Here is a 20803-nt window from a genome sequence, read left to right on the forward strand (position 1 = left end):
ACATTTAAACGGCGCTCTACGAGAAAGTGCACAGTCAATGATATTCGTCGAGCTGTGGAGGGAGGGTGTTTGGCGAAGGACTTCTGTGTTGTTGGACGTTGTCAGAATCTGAGTACAGGAAGTGGATTCTTTACTTCGAACCTTCGCCATCTTCTTCTCCCTGGATGATCGCCGCCTGTGTCTGCATGTCTTTCCGCTCTCAAAAGTAGCTTTTGTCATTGTGCAAGTGGCTACAACGTTGAGTCTTTCCGCGATCACAGTGCCATTGTGCACAATCAAGGAATTGACTGGCATTGTACAAAGGTTTTTCCTGGCTCTAGGAAGTTTAGGTGGCGAACAGCAATTCATCCTGTTCGGAACTCCAAAGGTCAGTAATCGTCAGTGCCAGAGAATATGCTTTGTCTTGGCCTTCTTGCCCAACACCAAGAGATTGACATTGTTTCATCCCTGGTATTTTGATTTTCTTACAGTCTCTGGGACTGAAAGAACGCGAAATCAAGTTTTCACAGGGTATCAAATGAGACTGCAAGTCACATCGGAAACACTCAATGCTATTGAGTAAATTCCACATGAATAGCAGGCGCATTCAAGCGGGCAATCAACGAAAATGCGAAGAGACTTCCCCCGGCTGCACGAAATTTGAAAGAGAAGAACGCACAAATACATCGGAATTACCAAGCTTCTCCATCCCCGCGTCCGATTCTGGCTGGAAGTGACGCATGCTGACCACTCACAGGCTTGCCGAAGCCGAAGTGACACCAACCATCAACATCAAAGCGGCAACCTCTGGACGAGATACCATCTCCCAAGACATCATCCTCAAGCTGGCTTTACCTCAAAGCTTCCTTTTGTTTCAGACGCGTTTACTAAGACGTATTGACACAACTTTGCTTTCCCAAATTCTGCAATATCCCTTCCTCTAGCACACCCCTCTTAGCAAGCTCCACATACGAAGTCTCTCGGCGCGTATCACAACTTCTGCCGGCTCTGCTCTCTCTTCCAGCATAATCTCTTCATGGTTTATATTCACAGCAAAATCTGAAGACGTCTTACTCGCTAGATCGCAATTGTCTTCAACCGCTAGGCTAGACAATAGCCTCAACCCCAGCCACCATTCAGACACTGTTCAGCTGTATCACTAAGAAGGTTAGACTAATCTGTGGTGACCTACTATCGGTGAAAAATTCACTTTTCGCAGGCGTCTCTCCGAAGACGATGACAACTCAAACCATCCGCACGAGAGACGGCAACGTGACCATCCTTACCGCACCCCCACGTCTCAGCTACCCACAAACCAGAAGCAGAGATACCGCAGCAACCATGTTGCCACCTCCAACCATCGGTAACCAGCGAAATGGAGACGGCTGGCCAGATTGGGCCTCGACGCCCGCACCTCCTCACCTCATCCAAAGAAACTACAACGCAGACCTTCAACTTCCCCCCGGCTGGCCACCAGGTCTCGAATGGAGGCCCCCCTACGGATCGGTAGTTAGAAGCCAGCTCCCCGGGCGCACCCCCAGATTCGACCCTCGGTCCATGCTCTGGTGGTCCCAGTGGGAAATTGTGTTCGCGAAAAAAGTGCTGGGGTTGAGCGACGCTGATACTTGCTCTCTGTTCCGGTTTCGTTGGCAGGTGATGGACAGGTCGACGCGGTACATGCAGCCGTATCATGTACCGGAGATCATGCGGATGCTAAGTGACGGGCACCCATGGCACGCGCACGCTTTCCGCGCCGGGGACCCGAGGCCTAAGGTTGAGATTTGTGAGGAGTTCCTGCAGGATCTGCGGATGGCGAGGGACTGTGAGCGGGCTTTGCTGCAGTAGCCTTTACTGGGATTGGAAAAGATATTTTTCGTTGAGTTGCATGCGCTGGAGAGTGAGGTCTTTCATGGATAAGGTCCTTTGTTTAGGTTTAAGACTGAATGTGAACAAGCCTTTGATGAATCAATGTTACTACGTTTGGTCCCTTCCAACGGTGGTTCCAACGAGAAAGTCAGGGTCAATACTCATGCCGGCCTTGGAGTCGATGTCATGTGGCATCGTATTTCTCCAGGGCATGGCTCTCCAAAGGAAAAGCGGTTGAATTGGTCATAAAAGGCACTACAGACATATGACTTCTTCATACTTTGATATCCGACCGAGGAACAAGCTATTGAAAGCTACTAGGGGCACTGTCGAGCATGAGCAGTCTGGCCGTAATCTAATGGAGATACCGCGGGCTTATTGCTAGACCAACATGGCTTGCTCACTTCCTTGCGAACACGAATGTGGCGTGTCGTGCTTTCCCTCGAGACCACGCTTCTCATTTCCATATTCATCAGTCATTGCCTTCTCGAGAACAGGCTCCACCTTCTCCATCCTCTGGCCTCGCAGCTCCCACGCCTTCAGGATCTTCTCACACGTAGTTTTGCAGGTTGGCAGTACTTTGCAAGATGATCGTACCAGTTTCGAAGAAATACTCTGTAGCCTGTTCCAACTCCCACGTCCCCAACTTCTCCACAGCCTAGATATCCTTAAGTGCCACTGCCTCGTTGCTCCACTGAATTTCCTTGGCAATCGTCCACTGGGGAATCATGAGCATGTTCGGCTCATAGCTAGTGTATATCTGCTTGCACACCTTGGCCCACGGCTTCTCTCAGTGATCGTAGTGAGGGGTTCCCCCAGTTGCAACAACCCGCATACCGCCGGGCTGGGTAACGCGGTACATCTCCTCTGTGACCAGGTACTGGTCTTGCGCCAGGCATGTCATGAAAGCTGTACAATTGTAGGTGAATCCTTGGACGAACCTGCAATTTAAGCGTCTTGGCATTTTAAACCCATCCAGAAATCCCTCGTCATTACTTTGAGCCAAGCACATATGTATAGATAGTCTCATACTGACAATATAATCAAAATATCGGATCTAAGTATTGGACGTCATATGGTAAGATGGGATCTCGTTGCATGCTTCACTCAATATCAACCAGCCATATTCTGGTACGGGCCCAAGCGTCCTCAAATCTGCCATATGACATTGATGAAATTGATATAGCTTCAAGTTGCCATTGAAACTAAGCCTTTGGCCACTTAATTGTTGCCTCGTTCTCCAGAAGCATTTTAAATCACAGCAGTGCTCTCAGTGGATTAATTGGATTTTCTTTGACGATCAGCGATGCAATGCACGGCGATACTTGCCACAGGCTGACACGCGTTGGATTTGTGCTAACGGCTGACATGCGTCGGAGTCCCGAAGCGAATGACTTAATCATCTCCTACCAGGACGCGACAAACACCATTGGCGTCGTGAAGGGGAGACGCTCGCGGACCTCGACATGGCCAAGCGCACCTACGCCTGTCCTTGCTGCGTCAATATCATCATCTTGGTACAGGAAACGGTAACGATGCCATGTAGGTCAACGGTCATTGGCCCGAATATATAGCCTGGTACCTCAGATTTCAGCTGCTCTCCGTTTCCTGATCCTGCAGAATCCGGGCTTGGTTACTAATTATAATTTTTGCCTAAAAAGCCGGGGCCTGGAATATTTCGGTTCTCGAGGACTTCTCCTGACAGGCATCTATTGATGAAATAGATGGTTGCAATCTCGAGGAAATCCTCCAACAGAGCCATGGCAGACTCACAAGAATCCGCAGACGCATACGAGTACCAGAAAGCACACCTCAGTGACAACAAAAAGGCGGAGATCATTGCGCCAACTGTGATTTTTCTTGCTATTGCATACACTGCGGTCTTCTTACGATACAAATCTCGGCGTATTGCACGTATAACGTTGAAGGCTGATGACTGGTGTATTGGGTTGGCTTTGGTAATAGATCTCGCCAACCATCTTTGGCCAGATGTTGACGCTACCCGTAGATTACGACAACATGCTTCATCATCGTCTACTATCTGGGAATAAAATACGGTATGGGGAGACATGAGATCTTGATCACGGATCCCAAAGCATGGGTTATAGTGAGTTCCCGGCTGCCTACTCTTAGCCTCGGGGGTACATTGAACCGGTGACTGATACTGCCCAGATTATTGTCTCAACACAAGTTCTATACAGCATCAGCATTTGCACCATCAAGCTCTCCATCCTTTTCCTCTACGACCGCATTTTTGGCACCCCTAAACCAATGTTCAGGCACATTTTGCGGGCAATGGGTGGCTTCGTGATCGCCTACGGCGTGGCCGGAACACTAGGGACCATCTTGCAATGCGTACCACTAAGTGACTTATGGAAACCTCCTAGCAATGGTCCCCCAGTATGCATTGATTTTGGCACGCTGGTAATAACAATGGGCGTCCTTAACATAGTGACCGATATCACTATACTTGGCCTACCGATACCCCTTGTATGGGGCCTGCAGGTGTCAAAGCCGCGCAGGTGGCAACTTGTCACTGTCTTCTCTTTAGGCGGATTGTAAGCACATTACCATGTCTCATTCCGGTCGAAGTGCGCAGGACTGAATCCTCTCCAGGGTTTGTGTGATCAGCATCATCCGGCTTTTCTTCCTAAGAGTTGGCATGTGGGATGCAAGCTGTACGTGCCGCTAAAGGCATGTATAACGTATATTCCCGTTGCTGATGACTAATAGATGACGACGTCAGGGGAACCACGCTCTCCGCGATTGAATGTTGCGTTGGAATCCTGTCCGCTTGTCTTCCTACCTACCGACCTCTCTGGCGTAAATATGGCTGCGCCCGTACCAAGCGCACGGCCATAGCCAATGAGACCCACCCTAATGATCTGAAGATGCTCAATTGTGCGACCGGAGGTAGCCTTTGGGGGAAGGGTACCAGTACGCCTCGGACTGTGGCGGATGGAAGAAGTGAAGGGTCATGTGCTACGTGCCAGATCCCAAACTGATGTTCCGAATAAGCACACTACCAAATTGCTAGTGCACTACCGCTTAGGTGGTGTGGTGTGATCTGACACTCACACCACACGGTTTACAGCATGCCGGGCGCTGTGGAACATCGCTGACGTGGATGAAAGTCTTTGTTTCGTGCTCTGCAGCTAGTGAGTGTTAAACCTTATAGGGCTGTCGTTGGCTTCGGTGAAAGCAAGGAAACGATAATGTGGCAGACTGCTTGATGGTAGGGACAGGGATGGATGTCTTGCAGCAAGGACGACTGAGACTAAGACAGAGATAGGAAAGCCTCGAGTGTTGCCAATAATACAGCTTTGAAGCGAGTGCAGTCAGCCATCCAGTGTATCGGATTAGATTGGAGTCCATTTTCGGGCTGGTCTCCAGACGCCAAGTCTCTTACACGTGTGTGAGGCTGCATCCGCCTACATGGAGAACTCGTCGAAGATGCAACCTCATCCTTCTGACCAACCGATTCATCGGTCCCTATCATCGCCTCAGAAGCTGAAGATTACTGCCGCAACGTCGCAAGCTCGACAGTCTCGAAGGCATGCGCAGGATACCCCAGAGCATCACGGCCAGCCCTCTAGTGTCTCATCCTCGGGACCGGCCAGCCTCTGGGGCTGAGTTCTGTTTGAGATTTTACTTGATACCGTGAGTAGGCCGTATATGCGTGTAGGTTGAAATTGTCAAGGCTGTAACACTATCTCTCTTCATACTGTCTACTTCGTTGGGAGTCTCTGCCTGCTGTGCTGAAACACGCTACGACAAGGCAATGAGCTCGACAGCTTCGAAAACTGGAGAACATGTCATTCAGAAGGCCACAGCCAGCCATTCCAGTGTATCAGCTTCAGGCGAGGCCAGATTTCGCGGCCGAGTTTCATATCCATTGTTTGATACCTTGAGCGGGCAATATGTTTCAGGAAGAGAGTGTGAGCGGTGAGATGAGGCAGTCAATTTTTGATTTTCTATAAAGCTGGGGTCTTCATCCTCCTCTATTGCCTTCCTCTTCATGACAAACCTTAGTACCTTTCAAATCCCAGGATTTTGCAGACCATTCATAGACCAAGAACTCTTTTCCCGAAAACCAAACCCTCACCTACCCATTGATAATCGTCCACCTCCTAAACATGGATCCAAGGTTGGACCCAAAGTGGGACATACACTTTCCCGATGCAAGTTCACGACCAAAGTATGGGGACCAAATGATCTCTTCTTATAATCTCTCCTTCATTTACACCTGTGCCAATTATCCCGATGATGACGGACTTATACTAGCGGATCCCGAAAACAAGAGAGTGTTCCTAGCTACACTTCGAGTCCTCTTTGGCAATGCCAGAACGGATATTCCTTATGTGGTCACCACCTTCGAGGATCCGGACCATTGGATCACCAAAAAGGTAGCTGCAGTGGCGGATAAGTACATAGACGAGCTACTTGCCGACATTCAAACGTTGTCTTCGCCCGAAAAAGAAGCGTAAGTTTACCCTATTCTGGTAAAGAGAAATCTACTAAGCGGTCATGTGCTTTGTGTTGTAGCCAAAAGAGGGAGCTCAATATCAGAGATTCGGCGCTCCCAAATATTAATTCTAGAAAGGCTACGAGAGAGGAAATCGTCAAGATCTATGCCGGCGCGTGTTGGTATGACCCTGAGGGAACAGGTTTCGAACCCGCCGAATTGCGTATTCTACTCGGTGCCTTGATTGGCATGAAAAAAGGCGAACGCGTCAGGGCGATACCCCCGTTTGTCCGTTCCTTTATTGAAGACGATGAAGATACTTTCACGGAAGAAGTGAAAAGATTCGCGAGCTTGAGAAAGGATGAATTGCTTGGCGAAGTCGACGTTTTGTGGCGGAATCATGTGACGAAGGATTTGACACCCCCGTGAGTTTTTCCATGTCCTGTAAACACGGTGGAAGACATCCTAACATAGTCAAAGAGCGCTTGTTGAGCCTACACCGGCTGAACCTTCAATCCCGGCCGGATACAGAAACGTCGGCTCTGCCTATGGCGCGCCAGACATAAGGCCAGTGCCTGGTGGCCTGAGCACAATCAGCCATCCTTCATCTCAAACTCCAGCTTCTGGGCACGAGCAAGACTTCATCCTGGGCCAACTCCCTGAGGGGTCTCAGTTCCAGTCCGAGCACGAAGGGTTGTATGGGCACCAGACTGTCCTCGACAAAGAAAGCCCTCCTTCCAGTAACGCAGAAATCTCTGCCTCCTCCTCCTCGAGACGATCAGCATCGCCCACGGGAGCTGGAGTGAAACGCCAAACCGAGGATGAGAAAGCTCGTCGGAACACAGCAAAGGGAGGTAGCGAGAAGAAGGCGGATGAAGGTGACGAGAAGAAACCTAGGGACAGTCGTCAGAAGAAGGCTGTTAGAGTCAATTATCAGGACAAGAAGGGTCATCCCCTTCGACCAAAGTAGACGATATGTTGTAGCGAGGCGGAGGAGACAGACATGGGATAAATTGTTCGACAATCTAGCTTGCTCGGCGTTGACGCAAATCTCTTGCGAAGCATGCTTCTGGTTCTACCTACTGAATGTTTGGTCAGATGAGAGCTTTTTCTGAGTTGTAATGAGAAAGCCTGCGCATTTGCTGACTTGGCGAACAAGTATCAAAGCTGTGATGCCGTTCCTGAAAATCGTATCTCGTTGAATTCATAGGACCATCCCAGACCAGTAGCAAATACATCTCGAGGACAACAGCCAATCATCTCGGGGAACATCTTCCTGTGATTGAGGAAGAGCTTTAATCCGTTTGCTGTTTCCGACTGTGGGACAGCATTGAGCGTTGCAACGGATCTGCACGTGATACATCAAGGTTGGAGTTCATTTCTTATCAGGTTACTTCAGATAGCTTGTTGCGTTGGTTAGGAGCAAAGTAGCCAGTTGTGCGAGACCTTCCTTGCCCTTGAGGACAGAGTGAATTATCAAAGATTAGATAGCTTGACGCATTATCTAGGCGGATCAGTATCGAGTTCAATTTCCTGTGACAACAGCCTGAACAAGGAAGTGCGCAGTCGGACATGACCCAGATAAAACCACCCGATCGACCAGCTTTCCATATTCAAGGAGAGAGTCTGCCTGTTCTTGCTTCTGGGCTCCGAACGTTCTTCTGTCTTCGTGCCTCCTGCGCATAGGTCTCTGCCTGTTGCAAGTCGTGCAGCACCTTGTCACGGAGCAAGGCTTCTTTCTGAGGATCCCACCTACCCGCATCAAACAGTCAGCATTGGTCTGCCACGATAACAGCTTTACTCATAAATTAGATCTGGAGATCAGAAAAGTCTCAAAACATGTCTTGAGACGCTGGAATGGGTACATATCAGGAAAGGGCACGTACTTGGAGGCGTAGTCATGGCTACCGTCGCAGAGATATGTGTAGAGCTGGAGTGCATCGGTTGTCCCCATGCACTGGATACCAGGGATTACATTTCTGTACCGGTGTTTGTACATTTTGGCGATTGCAGCGTCGTCCAGGTTGGTTCTCTCATGGGCAAAGGCAACGCACCAGTGCGTCCACCATGGCAAAAGTGAAGGTTGGAAACTGCCTCGTGTGAACGGATCTTCGAGGTGGAGCCAGGAGGTGCTGTGCTCGTTTAGGAAGACGAAATCAGGTATCTCCGAAGGGTGGAGGTGGTTCCATTTTTTTTCGCTGAGGGGAGGCTGTTCTGAAGGCCAGCCGAGTGTCGGTTCACGAATGGGTATCGCTGGTACAAAGGCTGCTGCTCTAGGGTTGAACTGTGAAGGAGGAGGCGGCGAGCTACCGTGGAAGTTTGAGGGCTGAAAAGATCGAGCGGTGGGATTCATGGCTTCGGCGGAACTGTGTCCTCAGATTTGAGGGTATTCCTGTGTGACGTTGACCTGATGAAGGCCTTTGGATTTTGCGAGAGTAGAGCTTTCGAAAAGGGTCCAAGTGTTGGCTTAAGTCCTCGTCATTGAACGGCTGGTACTGATGAGAAGTGAGCAGCGCTCAACAACACTGAGCATGCGGTTTTTGTGCGACAGCCTGGTTGAGCATGTAAGACAGTTCACTATGGCATGCCGTCTTGGGCAAAAGGGAGGCGAACGTGAAGAGCGTCCAAGTGTTATCCAGTCTGAGTCCGCGCTACATAACTAGGGCGCCAATGTTTCAACCATGCTTTCCAAATGGGACCTTGCTATCTAATTAGCCAGTGAGTCATAAGCCTTGAAACTGGTGTTGCTCAATAGAGCCATATGTGGATAGTGATTCGACGTTGAAGAGCAAATCAACGAAGACTGCGAAGGGAGAAAGGAATGTCGATGACGGAACCCTAACTCGGGCTGCGATAACGACGGAGTCACATGAAGAGGCCAAGAGTGGCTAGTGTTGTGAGACCTCGGTATACGCTCCTCGGAAGGGAAGAGAATAGCTGGGGAAGACGTGATAGGTCAGCCTTATTGCTGTGCGAAGCCGCCAGCGAGCATTGACCACCAGCATCAATATCACCGTACAGTAGCCTTGCTCAAGTTAACATAATTCCTGCTTCAATTCTTCTCCCTCATGCTCTATCGTCCGAGAGATTGCAGAAGATTCTGTAGTCTTCCATACTCACGACTTGCTTGATGGCAATCCAGCTCACTAGGAACTAAACACCCAAGTCCGAAGGGCGGCTCTTCTTCACTGTGACTTCGTTGTGTCACCAGGAGCGGCAGTAAGTTATCGTGCTCGGCCTCTCTCGTCCCTGGTCATCACACTTCTCACACGAATCTACAAGCTCCTGGAGAAGATATGGGTCGACTAGGTCTCGGTTGGCTTCCAACTTATGTCCCTGCATGCCATCGTCCATGGCACTCTCAACAGTAAGGCACTTTTCTGAGTTATTTCCTCTCGTTCGAGACTGCTTTTGAAGTCGCGAGACATGTTGGAGGGACAATTGATCCATTCTACCACCTTTTCTAGCCCCAAACCTATCAGATTCTTATCTACCCATGGGAATGCTGACTCGAGAACGTGCTAGTCCGTCCACGATCGAAAGCGATCGTCTAATGGAAACCTGCGCCCGCTACGAGAGCATCTTCCCAAACGACGGCATAGCCTTTGAACCCGAGAACACGCCCTGGTGGACTCACTGGCTAATCGCGTTCGCGGTGCGCAAGACGACTTTGGATCCAAAGGAAATCTGCTTGTTGTACAAGTACAAGTACAGAGAGGTGATACCTGATATCGATCGCTTACAGATCCAGCACATCGTCGCTGATCTCTGGGACTACTTACGTGACGGGGAGCACGAATACGCCTTTGAGTGGGAACGCAGCCAGGCATCCGAGGACGCTCTTCGCGTTCTTTTGAGCGTGTGGCTGTTCGAGGCATACAGGCCGGACAGTTGGCCAAGCGAAGAGGAAAGACTTCGTTGGCTTTCCTCCGGATACCTTGATCATGCTGCAAGTGAAGAAGAAGCCCGCTCTAATCAATTCGCCGAAGATGCTCAAGGTTCAAGCGGCGGCATGGAGTTTCTAGGGCCGCGCGAAATAGATTAGAGTCTGGTGAGAGTGGATAGTACCATGAAAGCAATCATGCACGGGATTTTCGGTTTCTAGTCTGTTAGACCCTCCACCTTTTTGTCTCTCTGAGATTAAATGAAGATGCTGTCGATTCGAGCCCACCAGCGTTCGGGAATTCTGACAGTGGTCACGAGGGGTTATCCGGTTGTCTGTTCTATATTAAGCTCATTGACCCGGGTAGACTCTGCCTCGCGGGTTGTCTAAGAGTAAATGATCAATGAATGAATCATCTCTTTGGTAGCCTTATGTGACGGCAACTCGCACGAAATTTATTAGAAATCTTGCGATTGACTGAAACAACATACCAGAACAACCCAAGCACACCAGAACCTCCACGGATCACTTAGGGAAGATGGAAATCGACTCGGAGACCTTGGAAGTCGGGTTGATTTCACCCACGGGCCTTCCACAACTATACTTGAAAGATGTGCTAATTGTCTGAATACAGCCTAGAGATTGACTTCGACAAGCTTCTCGCTTCCGACGAAAACCCCTCGGTTTATGGTCTTCTCCTCAAAGTGTCCCGCGAGATCGCATATCTTGCGTGGCGCTATCCGCATTGCCTCCAGCCAGAACCAATATGTGAGGAGTTGCAAGACCGCAACGAACCTTTTCTCGTGGGCTTCACGCCGGACCACGTCTGACAAGCTTAGAACTTGCAGGCCGAAGATAAGGTCAAAGAGGTGGCAGACTTGAAGAGTTGGGCTAAGGAGATGATGACAGACTCAAAGGTTCAGGAAGAAGAGAATGATATTGAGCTACCTAAATTTTGCGCCATCAGGCAAGCTAAAGAGTGAGGAGGCCAAATCATGATGGGATCTTATTGTAAGGGCTGCTATTAGGCGGATTTCAAACACGAAAAGAGTAGCAGACATGCAAGAGTAGTCAAGGTCAAGCATGGGACGGGTGGTAGACATGCAAGAGCAAAGAAAATCAGAAAACAATGAAGCTACTTTTGACCTACTCACATGTAATGTCTTGACCATGCTCGAAATTGAGGCTGTTTCGGTGGACTCTCTTAAAGTGCCGGGCAATAGAAAGCATTAACGGATACAGACGTTAGTCCAAGCCTTCAATTTGCGGTCAAAAGGCATAACGGTCAAAAACTTCGTGCCGCACAACTGGTTTCGTGTCGATGACCGAGTATCCAGGCTTGATTCGATGGTTTGTCACCCTGATCTTGGTGGGTGCGGAGTCGAAAGGACATCAATGATCAAGTAGAGCGTCCCTTTCATACGTAGAGACTTGAAGCGATACGGAGTAAATTCGCGAGCAATGGGAACTGGAGACTCCTGATGGAGGATACGAAGGCTTGATCTCTGCGTGGAGAGCGCTTTGTAATTACACGCTGGCCCGGTACCATGCAACACTCAGAGCATACTTTTGAAGGCCTCCTGTTCCAATTTGCTGAATTGGAAGAGACAATTTTCAAGTCATTAAATGGCTCATTTAACAAAAACTTTGGGTGGAGCGGACCAGAGCTCCGTAACAATGCATGATGACGGCAGTAGTAAGCAACCTTAGGCCCAAATTTGTACTCTCCGAGTGCAGTCGTCAAAGCACTTCAACCCTTGATCTCGACCAAGATTGTTTGGACGGCTTTCAAGCAACTAAGGCCCTCACGTTGACATTCATATCCATTGTAGTATCGAAGCTTGACACCAGGCTGTACCTCAAGGATTACCTCCGCTCGTTGTCGGGTCCTCTCAGAGAGCTGGGAGTACAATTCCTTGTTGTAGGATTCCTAGAATCTTGCGATCGCACCGCGACGGCTGCATCATGCTCCTAGTCAACCAAGGGCAGCACAGAGTTCTTGGTCGTATGTACTCAGACGACCAGCTATTTCGGATCATCGTCCCAAAAAGATTCACACTGCATGCATACCCTCCTGCAAGCCAGATAAAGGCAGGGTTTTCCGAGAAGGTCGTCACTACATCTGGTGATATCAGACCTGACTTCTCCGATGAAGACATCGCTCTTGTGCTCCAATACCGTTGGCCCGAGGACTTCGGCGACCTCAAAGCCTGCGATATAGACGCCGTCAATAACAGTGTCAAAGGAGTGGGTAATAACCTCAAATCCGAGGCGGATATCCTGAGCTACGATGATGTGGCTCTTTCCAGTTACTGTCACGAAGAGCTTTACAACAACAAAGTCCGACGGGATCAAATCCTCAACAACTTTGAGGCAGAGCTACACGAAGCTCGAAACTTCCGAGCAGCAGCGGTTGAGGAGCATTTCAAGCGCACCGAGCCTGGAGTGCTCCAGTACATCATTATTGCCAAAGTACATCATGCGTTATCCTGGGACAGCATTGCCACCTCTCTGAACGGCAAGTACAGAAGACCTGCAGGGCTCATGGGCCACTCGAACAACTTTGATGCTGGTCTCGTGGAGGAGATATTCCAGATACATGCCGAGGCTAGAACAAGCATCTTTGAAGAGTGTGTGAATAGGGACTGGAAGGAAATCTCGTCGAGTCAGGTGCCAACGGGGAAGATCAGAAGGGAGGCCCATGATCGGAGAAGGTTTTCACCAACTACACCGGCTGCAATGACTCTAGCTGATAGTAAGGAGGAGGAATTGGGATCTCTGCCGTGGTGATGGGGTTTAAGGTAGTTGGCGATAGCTATACAGAACCAAGTACAAGGACTGCGTCTCCGGCGGGATACATATTTGGAGAAGTCTTCGTTGCCCATGGCGAGTGCGAAATCCCTTGATGTAATCTGGTGAATCAGTCTCTGGTGTTGCCAAGACAATGCGAGGCTTAGTATGTGGTTTGGGAATGGCCGCAACGAAAGTTTCTATAGCTCAAAAGAGGGTGGTGATGGACAAGGGACGAGGTTTGTGCTACCTGATGCAGCTTAGGGCTTGCCTCGGTTCGGATCGTGTCGCGGCGTTCTAGATGAGTCTACCTGTAGCGTGTAGCCGAAAGTAAGTTGTTACATTGGGATTGTGCCACGGAAAGAGGCCCGGCGTGCTGACTTCCATCAACTAAATTATAAGCTATTCAACGTTAAGTCGAGCGTAAATCAAGGTCCATTACCGCTCTTCTGGCCTTTTGCACCTCACCCTCTTGCGCATCATTCAATCTATTGCATCGATCCAGGGTGGATGAACAATCAAAGAGCGTTCTTGCCGAGCGGACTTCGACGGAGCAACAACAGGGTACGGATGCGTGGCACGCAGAGTTAGTCCCGCACTATGGCATGACAGAAGACCTCGACAGGATAGTACAACGCTTTATGGTGTCCTCTAAGGTCCCCAAACTTGCATCCGAGCCAAGTCGCCGCTGTGGGAGAAAGGATACAGTACGAGAAGGGATGCGGGGACGGTAAAATAAGGACATTGATTGTGCCTGTTCAGCAAAGGCAAAAGATCCATCACCAAACCTGCGCTCAAGATGCGGATCGGAATCCGGGAGCAGTTGGGTCTTCTTGTGCTACTCACGACACTAATTGCCCTCGCCGTGGTGGCTGTTGCAACAGTATGTCTATTCTCTCCGTGCTACTCCTGAAGTCTGCGCACTGACCAGACTTGCTCCAGTGGGTCAACAATTACGACTTTGTAATTGGTATTCGGTATGAATGACCCCACACCTCTTGCTCCTTTCACTCAAATTGACCCTTTCTGTCAGGACCTCGAGTCTTTCCCTTACAGCCTCCCTCTACGCCAACCAACTAGACTCAAACCTCTTGCTTCTCCAGTCAAGCGTCCAAGCCATATCCACGCGCATTGCTCTCCAGTCTGCTTTGCAACGCTATAACTTAGGGAACAACACCGACGCGAATTGGGTCCGCGCCGCATCAGATATGCAAAGTGCACTGTCGGGTGGGGGATCATCTAACATGCTACTTGAAGCGCAGGTGTTCTCTCAGAACGGTACCGGTGTTGGTGGGCCTTATGGTCTGCTGAACGTCAGTTCGCCCACAATCGCAAACGCAATCCCGCTACCGTTCCTTGGTCTCAATGGGACTTCCGTACATCTCGGCGATAATGGCACTGGGTACCCTGTCGAGCTATATCCGAATTTAACGTACACGTCTACCGTCGTTAACAGTACCTTCAATCAATCGGATGCCTTCTGGAATGGACAGCAACTGTACGACAATTCGACCATATTCTTAGGGCCTTGGCTTCTCAATGGGAGCTTCGCTCTGCTTTCGCTTACCGTACCAGTGATCAACGACACATCAAGCGCGGATGTCCTGGGCTGGATCAGCATCATCGTCAATGCGCAATCCATATTCAACATCGAGCAGTCAGTTGAAGGCTTAGGAGACACAGGCCAGATCCTGATTGTGGCACCGAGCACGTCAACTCAGAAGCTGCCAACCAATGTGCAAGCTCTCGGCAGTACCAGAGCAAATAGAACAACAGCAAAGACACAAGACGTGCAGTTCGTATTGCCGCCAATTCAGAACTCGTCGCGAAGCACTCGTCACTCAATACGCGCTTATGGCATGCCCAACTTGCCGTTCCAGATGCGAAGCTATCCCGGCGTATTGGATGCCTACACATCTAACACCGGATCCCGCAACAACGCAGGCAGTCTTATTTCCACGATGAATGAGGAAAATGACCATGTTTCAGTCGGCTACGCTTTGCCAATGTCTCCTATGGTTGATTGGGCGCTCATCGTTGAACAAGCCTACGGCGAAGTGATTGCACCAATCCATCGTCTCCGAAACGTTCTAGTGGCTTGCGTTTTCGGAACCGTCGGTGCCATACTTCTACTCCTGTTGCCCTTGGCCCACATATCGGTGAGACCCATCAGACGGTTACGAGAAGCAACGAAAAAGACCGTAGAACCCTACAGGTACGAATCTGATGACGGCAGCATCCGCTCTTCCATCTCAGGAGACAACGAAGACCTGGGATCAGGCGAAGAGGAGTCAATGACGACAGCAGCTAGAAAAGAAGGTTTCATGGGTCGGATATCGCGATGGCGGGGTGGGCGTCAGCGGAACGACGCGGAACGCAGAGAAGGGCAACGACGGCAAACCTTTCGTATACCTGGCAAGGTTCAAGATCGAAAGCACATCGTTCAAGACGAGCTCACTGACCTTACCCGCACATTCAATGAAATGTCAGAGGAGCTGATGATGCAGTATGAGCGACTTGAAGAAAGAGTTAAGGAACGGACACAGGAGCTTGAGATTAGCAAGAAGGCCGCCGAAGCTGCCAATGAAAGCAAAACCGCTTTCATCGCCAATATCTCTCACGAGCTTAAAACGCCTTTGAATGGGATTCTTGGGATGTGTGCTGTCTGTATGCAAGAGGAGGACCATACAAAGATAAAAAGATCCCTGGGTATCATATACAAGTCGGGCGATCTGCTATTACACCTATTGACGGATCTCTTGACATTCACCAAGAACCAGATAGGTCAGCATCTCACCTTGGACGAACGCGAGTTCCGCTTGTCGGACGTATGTTCACAGGTGGTCTCGATATTCGAGAAACAGGCGAAGGATGGGTCCATAAAGCTGGGGGTGAGCTATGAAGGTCCTCAAGATGGCCTGGAAACAGCCGGCGGAGCTCCTTTGCAGAGCGGTTTTGGACCGTACGGCACAGGACGTGTGAGAGATATGTTCCTCTGGGGTGATCAGCACAGAATCCTCCAAGTCATCATCAACCTTGTGAGCAACAGCCTGAAGTTTACACCTCCAAATGGATCAGTAAACGTAAAGATTAGATGTGTGGGGGACGCACCAGAAAGACCCGAGAGTACTCGTAAAGGGTCATTGCAGTCCAAGCAGTCCAAGCAGTCCAGGCAGTCCAGGCAGTCTAAAAGGCAGTCCCCAGGAGGATCCAGGGGCCGATTTCCAGGGATGCGACATGATTCTGGCTCTTCTATCACACCCAGTCAGCGAGGTCGCGAAAGAGCAAAGTACTCCGATACTGCGCTTCACATCAATGGGAACGAGCCTAAAGCTATACCTAGTGTTGCGATTACAGAACGGTCCTCAACGCCTCCGCCAATCAATGCTAGAATTCTCTTATTTGAGTTTGAGATAGAGGACACCGGGCCAGGGATTCCAGAGAATCAACAACGGCGCGTCTTCGAACCTTTCGTACAAGGAGACATTGGGCTTAATAAGAAGTACGGAGGCACCGGGCTCGGATTGAGCATCTGCTCGCAATTGGCTAGTCTGATGAAGGGATCCTTGGAACTCGAAAGTCAGGTTGGGGTAGGGAGCAAATTCACCATGCGAATACCGTTGATCTTCACAAAGGAGAGGGCCGATAGCACTACCAGCTCTTACTTGGGTTCTCGACGCAACAGCACTAACTTAGGCCCAAACATGGATGACGACCACTCGCCACAACGGAAAAGATCATCTTCTGACGTGTCTGTCAAGTCTGAGACCACCGTGCCGCCTGGGCTTAATGGCTTTGATACACCTGCAAAGCCACGGCTTGTTGGGCTGAGCCAACCATTTTTCGCTGCAACATCGCCACTAGAATCTCCTGATAAACAGCTGGCGGCAATGGAACGAGTTGCTGCGCAGGCAGCTCAGAGTGGTGACAGAGTTCGCGTGCTGGTTGCGGAGGATAACAAGGTCAACCAAGAGGTGGTGCTCCGCATGTTGAAGCTTGAAGATATTTACGGTAAGTTCCAAATCATTTCCCTGACGGTAGGCTGTCAAATGCTGATACTCTTCCAGACGTCACTGTTGCAAAGGATGGCCAAGAGGCTTTCGAGCTTGTAAAAGAGAGCATGGAGCAGCGAAGATACTTCAACTTGATCTTTATGGATGTCCAGGTAGTGCTTTACATTGCCGAATCCGCCGATCATGAGCTTACATTGCTTTTCAGATGCCTAATCTTGACGGTATACAAAGCACTCGTCTCATAAGAGAGATGGGCTACTCTGCACCAATCGTTGCCCTCACTGCCTTTGCCGAGGAAAGCAATGTGAAAGAATGCATGGACTCAGGCATGGACTTCTTCCTGCCCAAGCCAATCCGACGACCAGCTCTCAAACAAGTCCTCAAACGGTACTGCGCCACGATTCCAGAAGCTGCAGAAGAAGCCGAGAAGGACGGCCGACCAGCAAAAGAAGAACCAGTATCGCCAATGTCATGAAGACGGAGAAATCCATTAGGATGTATTAGTTGCCGCGAACACCGCTACGCGGAATTTTCGCCACCAGGCCGACCGTTCACATCAATCAGCGATGCTGTCCTCTTCATAACGATCTTTAGAATCCGCTGCTTCCCACGCCTCCTCGTCGCTTGGTAGTGTGAAGGTCGTTTGGTTCAAAGAATACTACCCAGCCTTTTATGCTTTTAGCCTTTGTTCTTCCCGAACCGATATAACCATGTACAAAATCCTCTGACCCACCGAGACCGATCATCAGGGCACGCCCTAGATGGACGTGTTGTACCTCTACCGCCATTTAATTCTTGAGATTCATGTGTCACGTTATAGTACCAAGAGTTGTCATCTTGGTTGGAAAGTTTCGGCGTCCTAGGCGATATGCATCGGTACCGCTGCCGAGGAAGAAAGCAGAGAGAAGCGAGGCGTTTGGGGTGGACTGATTGAAAAAAGTGATCCGGAGGTGGAGCTATATAACTTTGTAATTGCCACTGTGCAATTGGTAGATACGTGGAGAGAATTGATTCCGCGAACAGATTCACTCGTAGATTTGAAATACGTGATGAACGATGGAAGACTGGTAATGGGACCAACGGTGCCAAGACTTATATAGGTTCGAAGCTAGCAGCAAACGACCTCAGTTACCTTACCTTACCTCCTCCATAGTCGACATGTATTGAACGGCTGACATCTGTCGCATTTATAGCCAACCGCATCAGGGTATTGAAGGAGCAGAGCTTCTCCCAAATTGTTACTGCCTGCCCTTTTCTTCTGGGCTTTAATTGATCGCGACAAACGGTCACCGAAACCAGTGCTGCGTGAAAGGGATGAGCCGCCGTTGATTGCGCATAGGACAGCTTCATTTACAGCCACATCAAATCTACATCCATCAATACTATCGTATTTATCCGCTCAGTATTCCTCCAGTCCTGCCGGCTTCATGATGTCTGATCCTATGATGGACACGCCATCGCCACATCCAGATCTCAATCGAAACCGCCTGCCTACCCTCTTCGAGGTCCTCAGCCGGCAGACTTTAGCTCCCGTCGACCTCTTTTCCTTCTACATCTACATGCGAGATCAGCAAAGATCTGTTGACTATCTTGATTTCTGGTATGCTTGCTTCTACAGCCGGAGAGCACGTGGCCGATGAAGGACGAAATGCTGACTTCACGGCAACAGGCTCGACGTCTCCCAGCACATGTCCCTTTGCCGACACTATGTTCGCGAATTGCGTCGCTCGGTTCTCATCGAAACACCAGAGTTGGAGAAGCATGGTTCAAAACGCTCATCTTACATACTAGACCACATTGGAGATATGAACGATCCGTCGGGTCCATCGACGAATCTCAATTCCGATGAGAAGATCAAGGACCAGCATCTCTCCGCCTACTTACGCTCGGACAACGGGAACGGAGCTGGCAATGGCAATGGCAATGGCAATGGCAACGGAAACAACCATTCACCACAGAGCAGTCTGGGGTCTCAGTCCAACTTTCAAGGATCAGGGGATCGACCTTCGAATGGGACAGACAGGGAGCGTCCGCCTAGACCTAGCTTCATGACCAACGGCTCTCCTGGTCGGACGGACTCAAACTCCCCAGCACATACCGTTGCAAGGGCAGACATCAGGGCCAGTGCCGAGAAAATCCTCTACACCTTCCTGTTACCGGGCTCGGAGCGAGAGATCATCCTACCGCAGGGTATCCTGACCGATATCACTACATCTATTGAGGAAGAAGGTCGCGACGATCCCGAGGTCTTCGACGCGGCGAAAGACTACACTTTCCAGGCCATGGAACGCGACGCCTTTCCAGGCTTTCTCCGGGCAAAGGCGCTTGGCAATTTAGTGCCACCAAGCTCTTTCCTCCGATTATGCCTGGGTCTGCTGGGATTGTTTGGTGCGTTCTGGGCTGGTTTTGCATGCATTCTATTGGATAAGCCAAAACATATCCGTTGCTGGGTCAGTTGAGTTCTCAATCCTTCACCGCTTACTGAAGCTAATTACTGCTTTGTAGCTCATTCTTCCCTTCACCATTGGCGTTTACGCCCTTTCATCCCAACAATACTCGATCGACCCTGTTCTCGCCCTGGCTGGTCTCAGCGAATACACCTTCATGAATTGGTCACGGATAAGAGAACCTTACATCCGAAAGCTCATGAACAAACGCGCAATGATGGTCTTGTTCTTCACCGTGCTGATTGGCGTGTGCCTGATCGTACTTTTCATCTTCGTCCCTGGACACCGACTTTAGTTTGGGTTGTGCGGGCCCTTTGCTGGGGTCACTATATGAGCAAAATTAATGAAACGGCGCCCTTGGGCGGATGAGCAGGGCGTCTGGGATATACAGGGGCAAGCTTCATGTGTTCGCTTCAGATACAATTCACGATAGGACAATCCTACCGCGCCGTTTGGGTAGCATGTCAGCGCGGCTCTTCGGCTTCGTTGCTTCCTCGAGACCGTCACCAGTTTCTTCGCGCCATCAAGGCTTGACAAGAGCCGTGTTGGAGGCACGACTATCCGTGGTAATGCTGATGGAAGCACGACAGTCTCTTTCGGAAAAAGTTGCACGTCAATCTAGGCGTCTTGGATACGTCCATACTCGCTAATGTAGCTAGATTTCTGTCCAAATGTTTCGGGATCTCGGCCGATTTCAGTTGTGAAAAATAATGATAATACAACTTTTCTAACTTCACGCTGTCCCTAATGCGAATGGCTTGGAGAAGACCTTTGTGTAAAAGAAAGCCTCCGATCCCTCCATAATGAAGCCACTGATTCAACATCGTGCCTATTCCACCATGACAGAAAGTGCCCAAGAGTGGAGCGCCCGAATCACAACACTTCACATGCACACCGGGAAGAATCTGCCATGATCGAATGTAGGAACTGTGATTTGAGAAGGATTTGCTGTAGCTTGACATGGTATCTACAGGTTGACGACTTCCCCGATGCCCTGACTATACAGTCCCAGTGCTCTCCCTGATAAGCACCACCTATCCCCAGCTCCCTCTAGTCATCTCAAGCCCTGATGCACGCCCGGCCAACCCGAAAAGCAGACCCTGTTGTCTCCTTCACAGGACTGCTCTACCAGCTTCCCATCCCGTGACCCTCATCAACCCTTACACCGAAACAAAATTAGTAGTATCCCAAATCTCCAACCCCTTCCGATCCAACCCCGGGAAAAGTTAAGAAAGTCCCACGTACCTGCAAAGAAATAGGAGTGAAGCACCCTCCCCACCAGAGTAATCGGAATCGAATTATGCCACCGGCTCCTCCTCTCGAAAGGGGAGAAACCCGACATGACACGCTGCGTATTGCA

General features: G+C 49.9%; 8 protein-coding genes across 8 annotated transcripts; 7 read left to right on the forward strand and 1 right to left on the reverse strand.

The window, feature by feature from the left end:
- Nucleotides 1-3605: 3605 nt before the first annotated feature.
- Nucleotides 3606-5478, forward strand: HO133_009291 (uncharacterized protein; the record flags this gene model as incomplete). The annotated part of the gene is made up of 4 exons (XM_037300152.1): nucleotides 3606-3803; nucleotides 3854-3952; nucleotides 4018-4335; nucleotides 5266-5478. 4 exons carry the CDS (start codon nucleotides 3606-3608, stop codon nucleotides 5476-5478), a joined length of 828 nt encoding a protein of 275 aa, XP_037154978.1.
- Nucleotides 5479-5981: 503 nt separating this feature from the next.
- On the forward strand, nucleotides 5982-7280 carry HO133_009292 (uncharacterized protein; the record flags this gene model as incomplete). Its single annotated transcript, XM_037300153.1, has 3 exons — nucleotides 5982-6328; nucleotides 6445-6735; nucleotides 6791-7280. 3 exons carry the CDS (start codon nucleotides 5982-5984, stop codon nucleotides 7278-7280), a joined length of 1128 nt encoding a protein of 375 aa, XP_037154979.1.
- A 643-nt stretch (nucleotides 7281-7923) lies between these two features.
- HO133_009293 (uncharacterized protein) lies at nucleotides 7924-8663 on the reverse strand (the record flags this gene model as incomplete). The annotated part of the gene is made up of 2 exons (XM_037300154.1): nucleotides 7924-8062; nucleotides 8197-8663. 2 exons carry the CDS (start codon nucleotides 8661-8663, stop codon nucleotides 7924-7926), a joined length of 606 nt encoding a protein of 201 aa, XP_037154980.1.
- Nucleotides 8664-9640: 977 nt separating this feature from the next.
- On the forward strand, nucleotides 9641-10355 carry HO133_009294 (uncharacterized protein; the record flags this gene model as incomplete). Its single annotated transcript, XM_037300155.1, has 2 exons — nucleotides 9641-9677; nucleotides 9778-10355. The coding sequence occupies 2 exons, from the start codon at nucleotides 9641-9643 to the stop codon at nucleotides 10353-10355; spliced, it is 615 nt and encodes a 204-aa protein (XP_037154981.1).
- A 376-nt stretch (nucleotides 10356-10731) lies between these two features.
- Nucleotides 10732-11023, forward strand: HO133_009295 (uncharacterized protein; the record flags this gene model as incomplete). Its single annotated transcript, XM_037300156.1, has 2 exons — nucleotides 10732-10763; nucleotides 10828-11023. The coding sequence occupies 2 exons, from the start codon at nucleotides 10732-10734 to the stop codon at nucleotides 11021-11023; spliced, it is 228 nt and encodes a 75-aa protein (XP_037154982.1).
- A 1135-nt stretch (nucleotides 11024-12158) lies between these two features.
- HO133_009296 (uncharacterized protein) lies at nucleotides 12159-12983 on the forward strand (the record flags this gene model as incomplete). The annotated part of the gene is made up of 1 exon (XM_037300157.1): nucleotides 12159-12983. The coding sequence occupies one exon, from the start codon at nucleotides 12159-12161 to the stop codon at nucleotides 12981-12983; it is 825 nt and encodes a 274-aa protein (XP_037154983.1).
- Nucleotides 12984-13782: 799 nt separating this feature from the next.
- Nucleotides 13783-17471, forward strand: HO133_009297 (uncharacterized protein; the record flags this gene model as incomplete). The annotated part of the gene is made up of 5 exons (XM_037300158.1): nucleotides 13783-13866; nucleotides 13926-13960; nucleotides 14017-16994; nucleotides 17051-17148; nucleotides 17202-17471. 5 exons carry the CDS (start codon nucleotides 13783-13785, stop codon nucleotides 17469-17471), a joined length of 3465 nt encoding a protein of 1154 aa, XP_037154984.1.
- A 955-nt stretch (nucleotides 17472-18426) lies between these two features.
- HO133_009298 (uncharacterized protein) lies at nucleotides 18427-19738 on the forward strand (the record flags this gene model as incomplete). Its single annotated transcript, XM_037300159.1, has 3 exons — nucleotides 18427-18596; nucleotides 18666-19446; nucleotides 19502-19738. 3 exons carry the CDS (start codon nucleotides 18427-18429, stop codon nucleotides 19736-19738), a joined length of 1188 nt encoding a protein of 395 aa, XP_037154985.1.
- Nucleotides 19739-20803: the final 1065 nt, after the last annotated feature.

This window comes from Letharia lupina (genome assembly GCF_014066315.1).
Source record: "Letharia lupina isolate WasteWater1 chromosome Unknown contig_6, whole genome shotgun sequence".
Classification (NCBI taxonomy): Eukaryota; Fungi; Ascomycota; class Lecanoromycetes; order Lecanorales; family Parmeliaceae; genus Letharia; species Letharia lupina.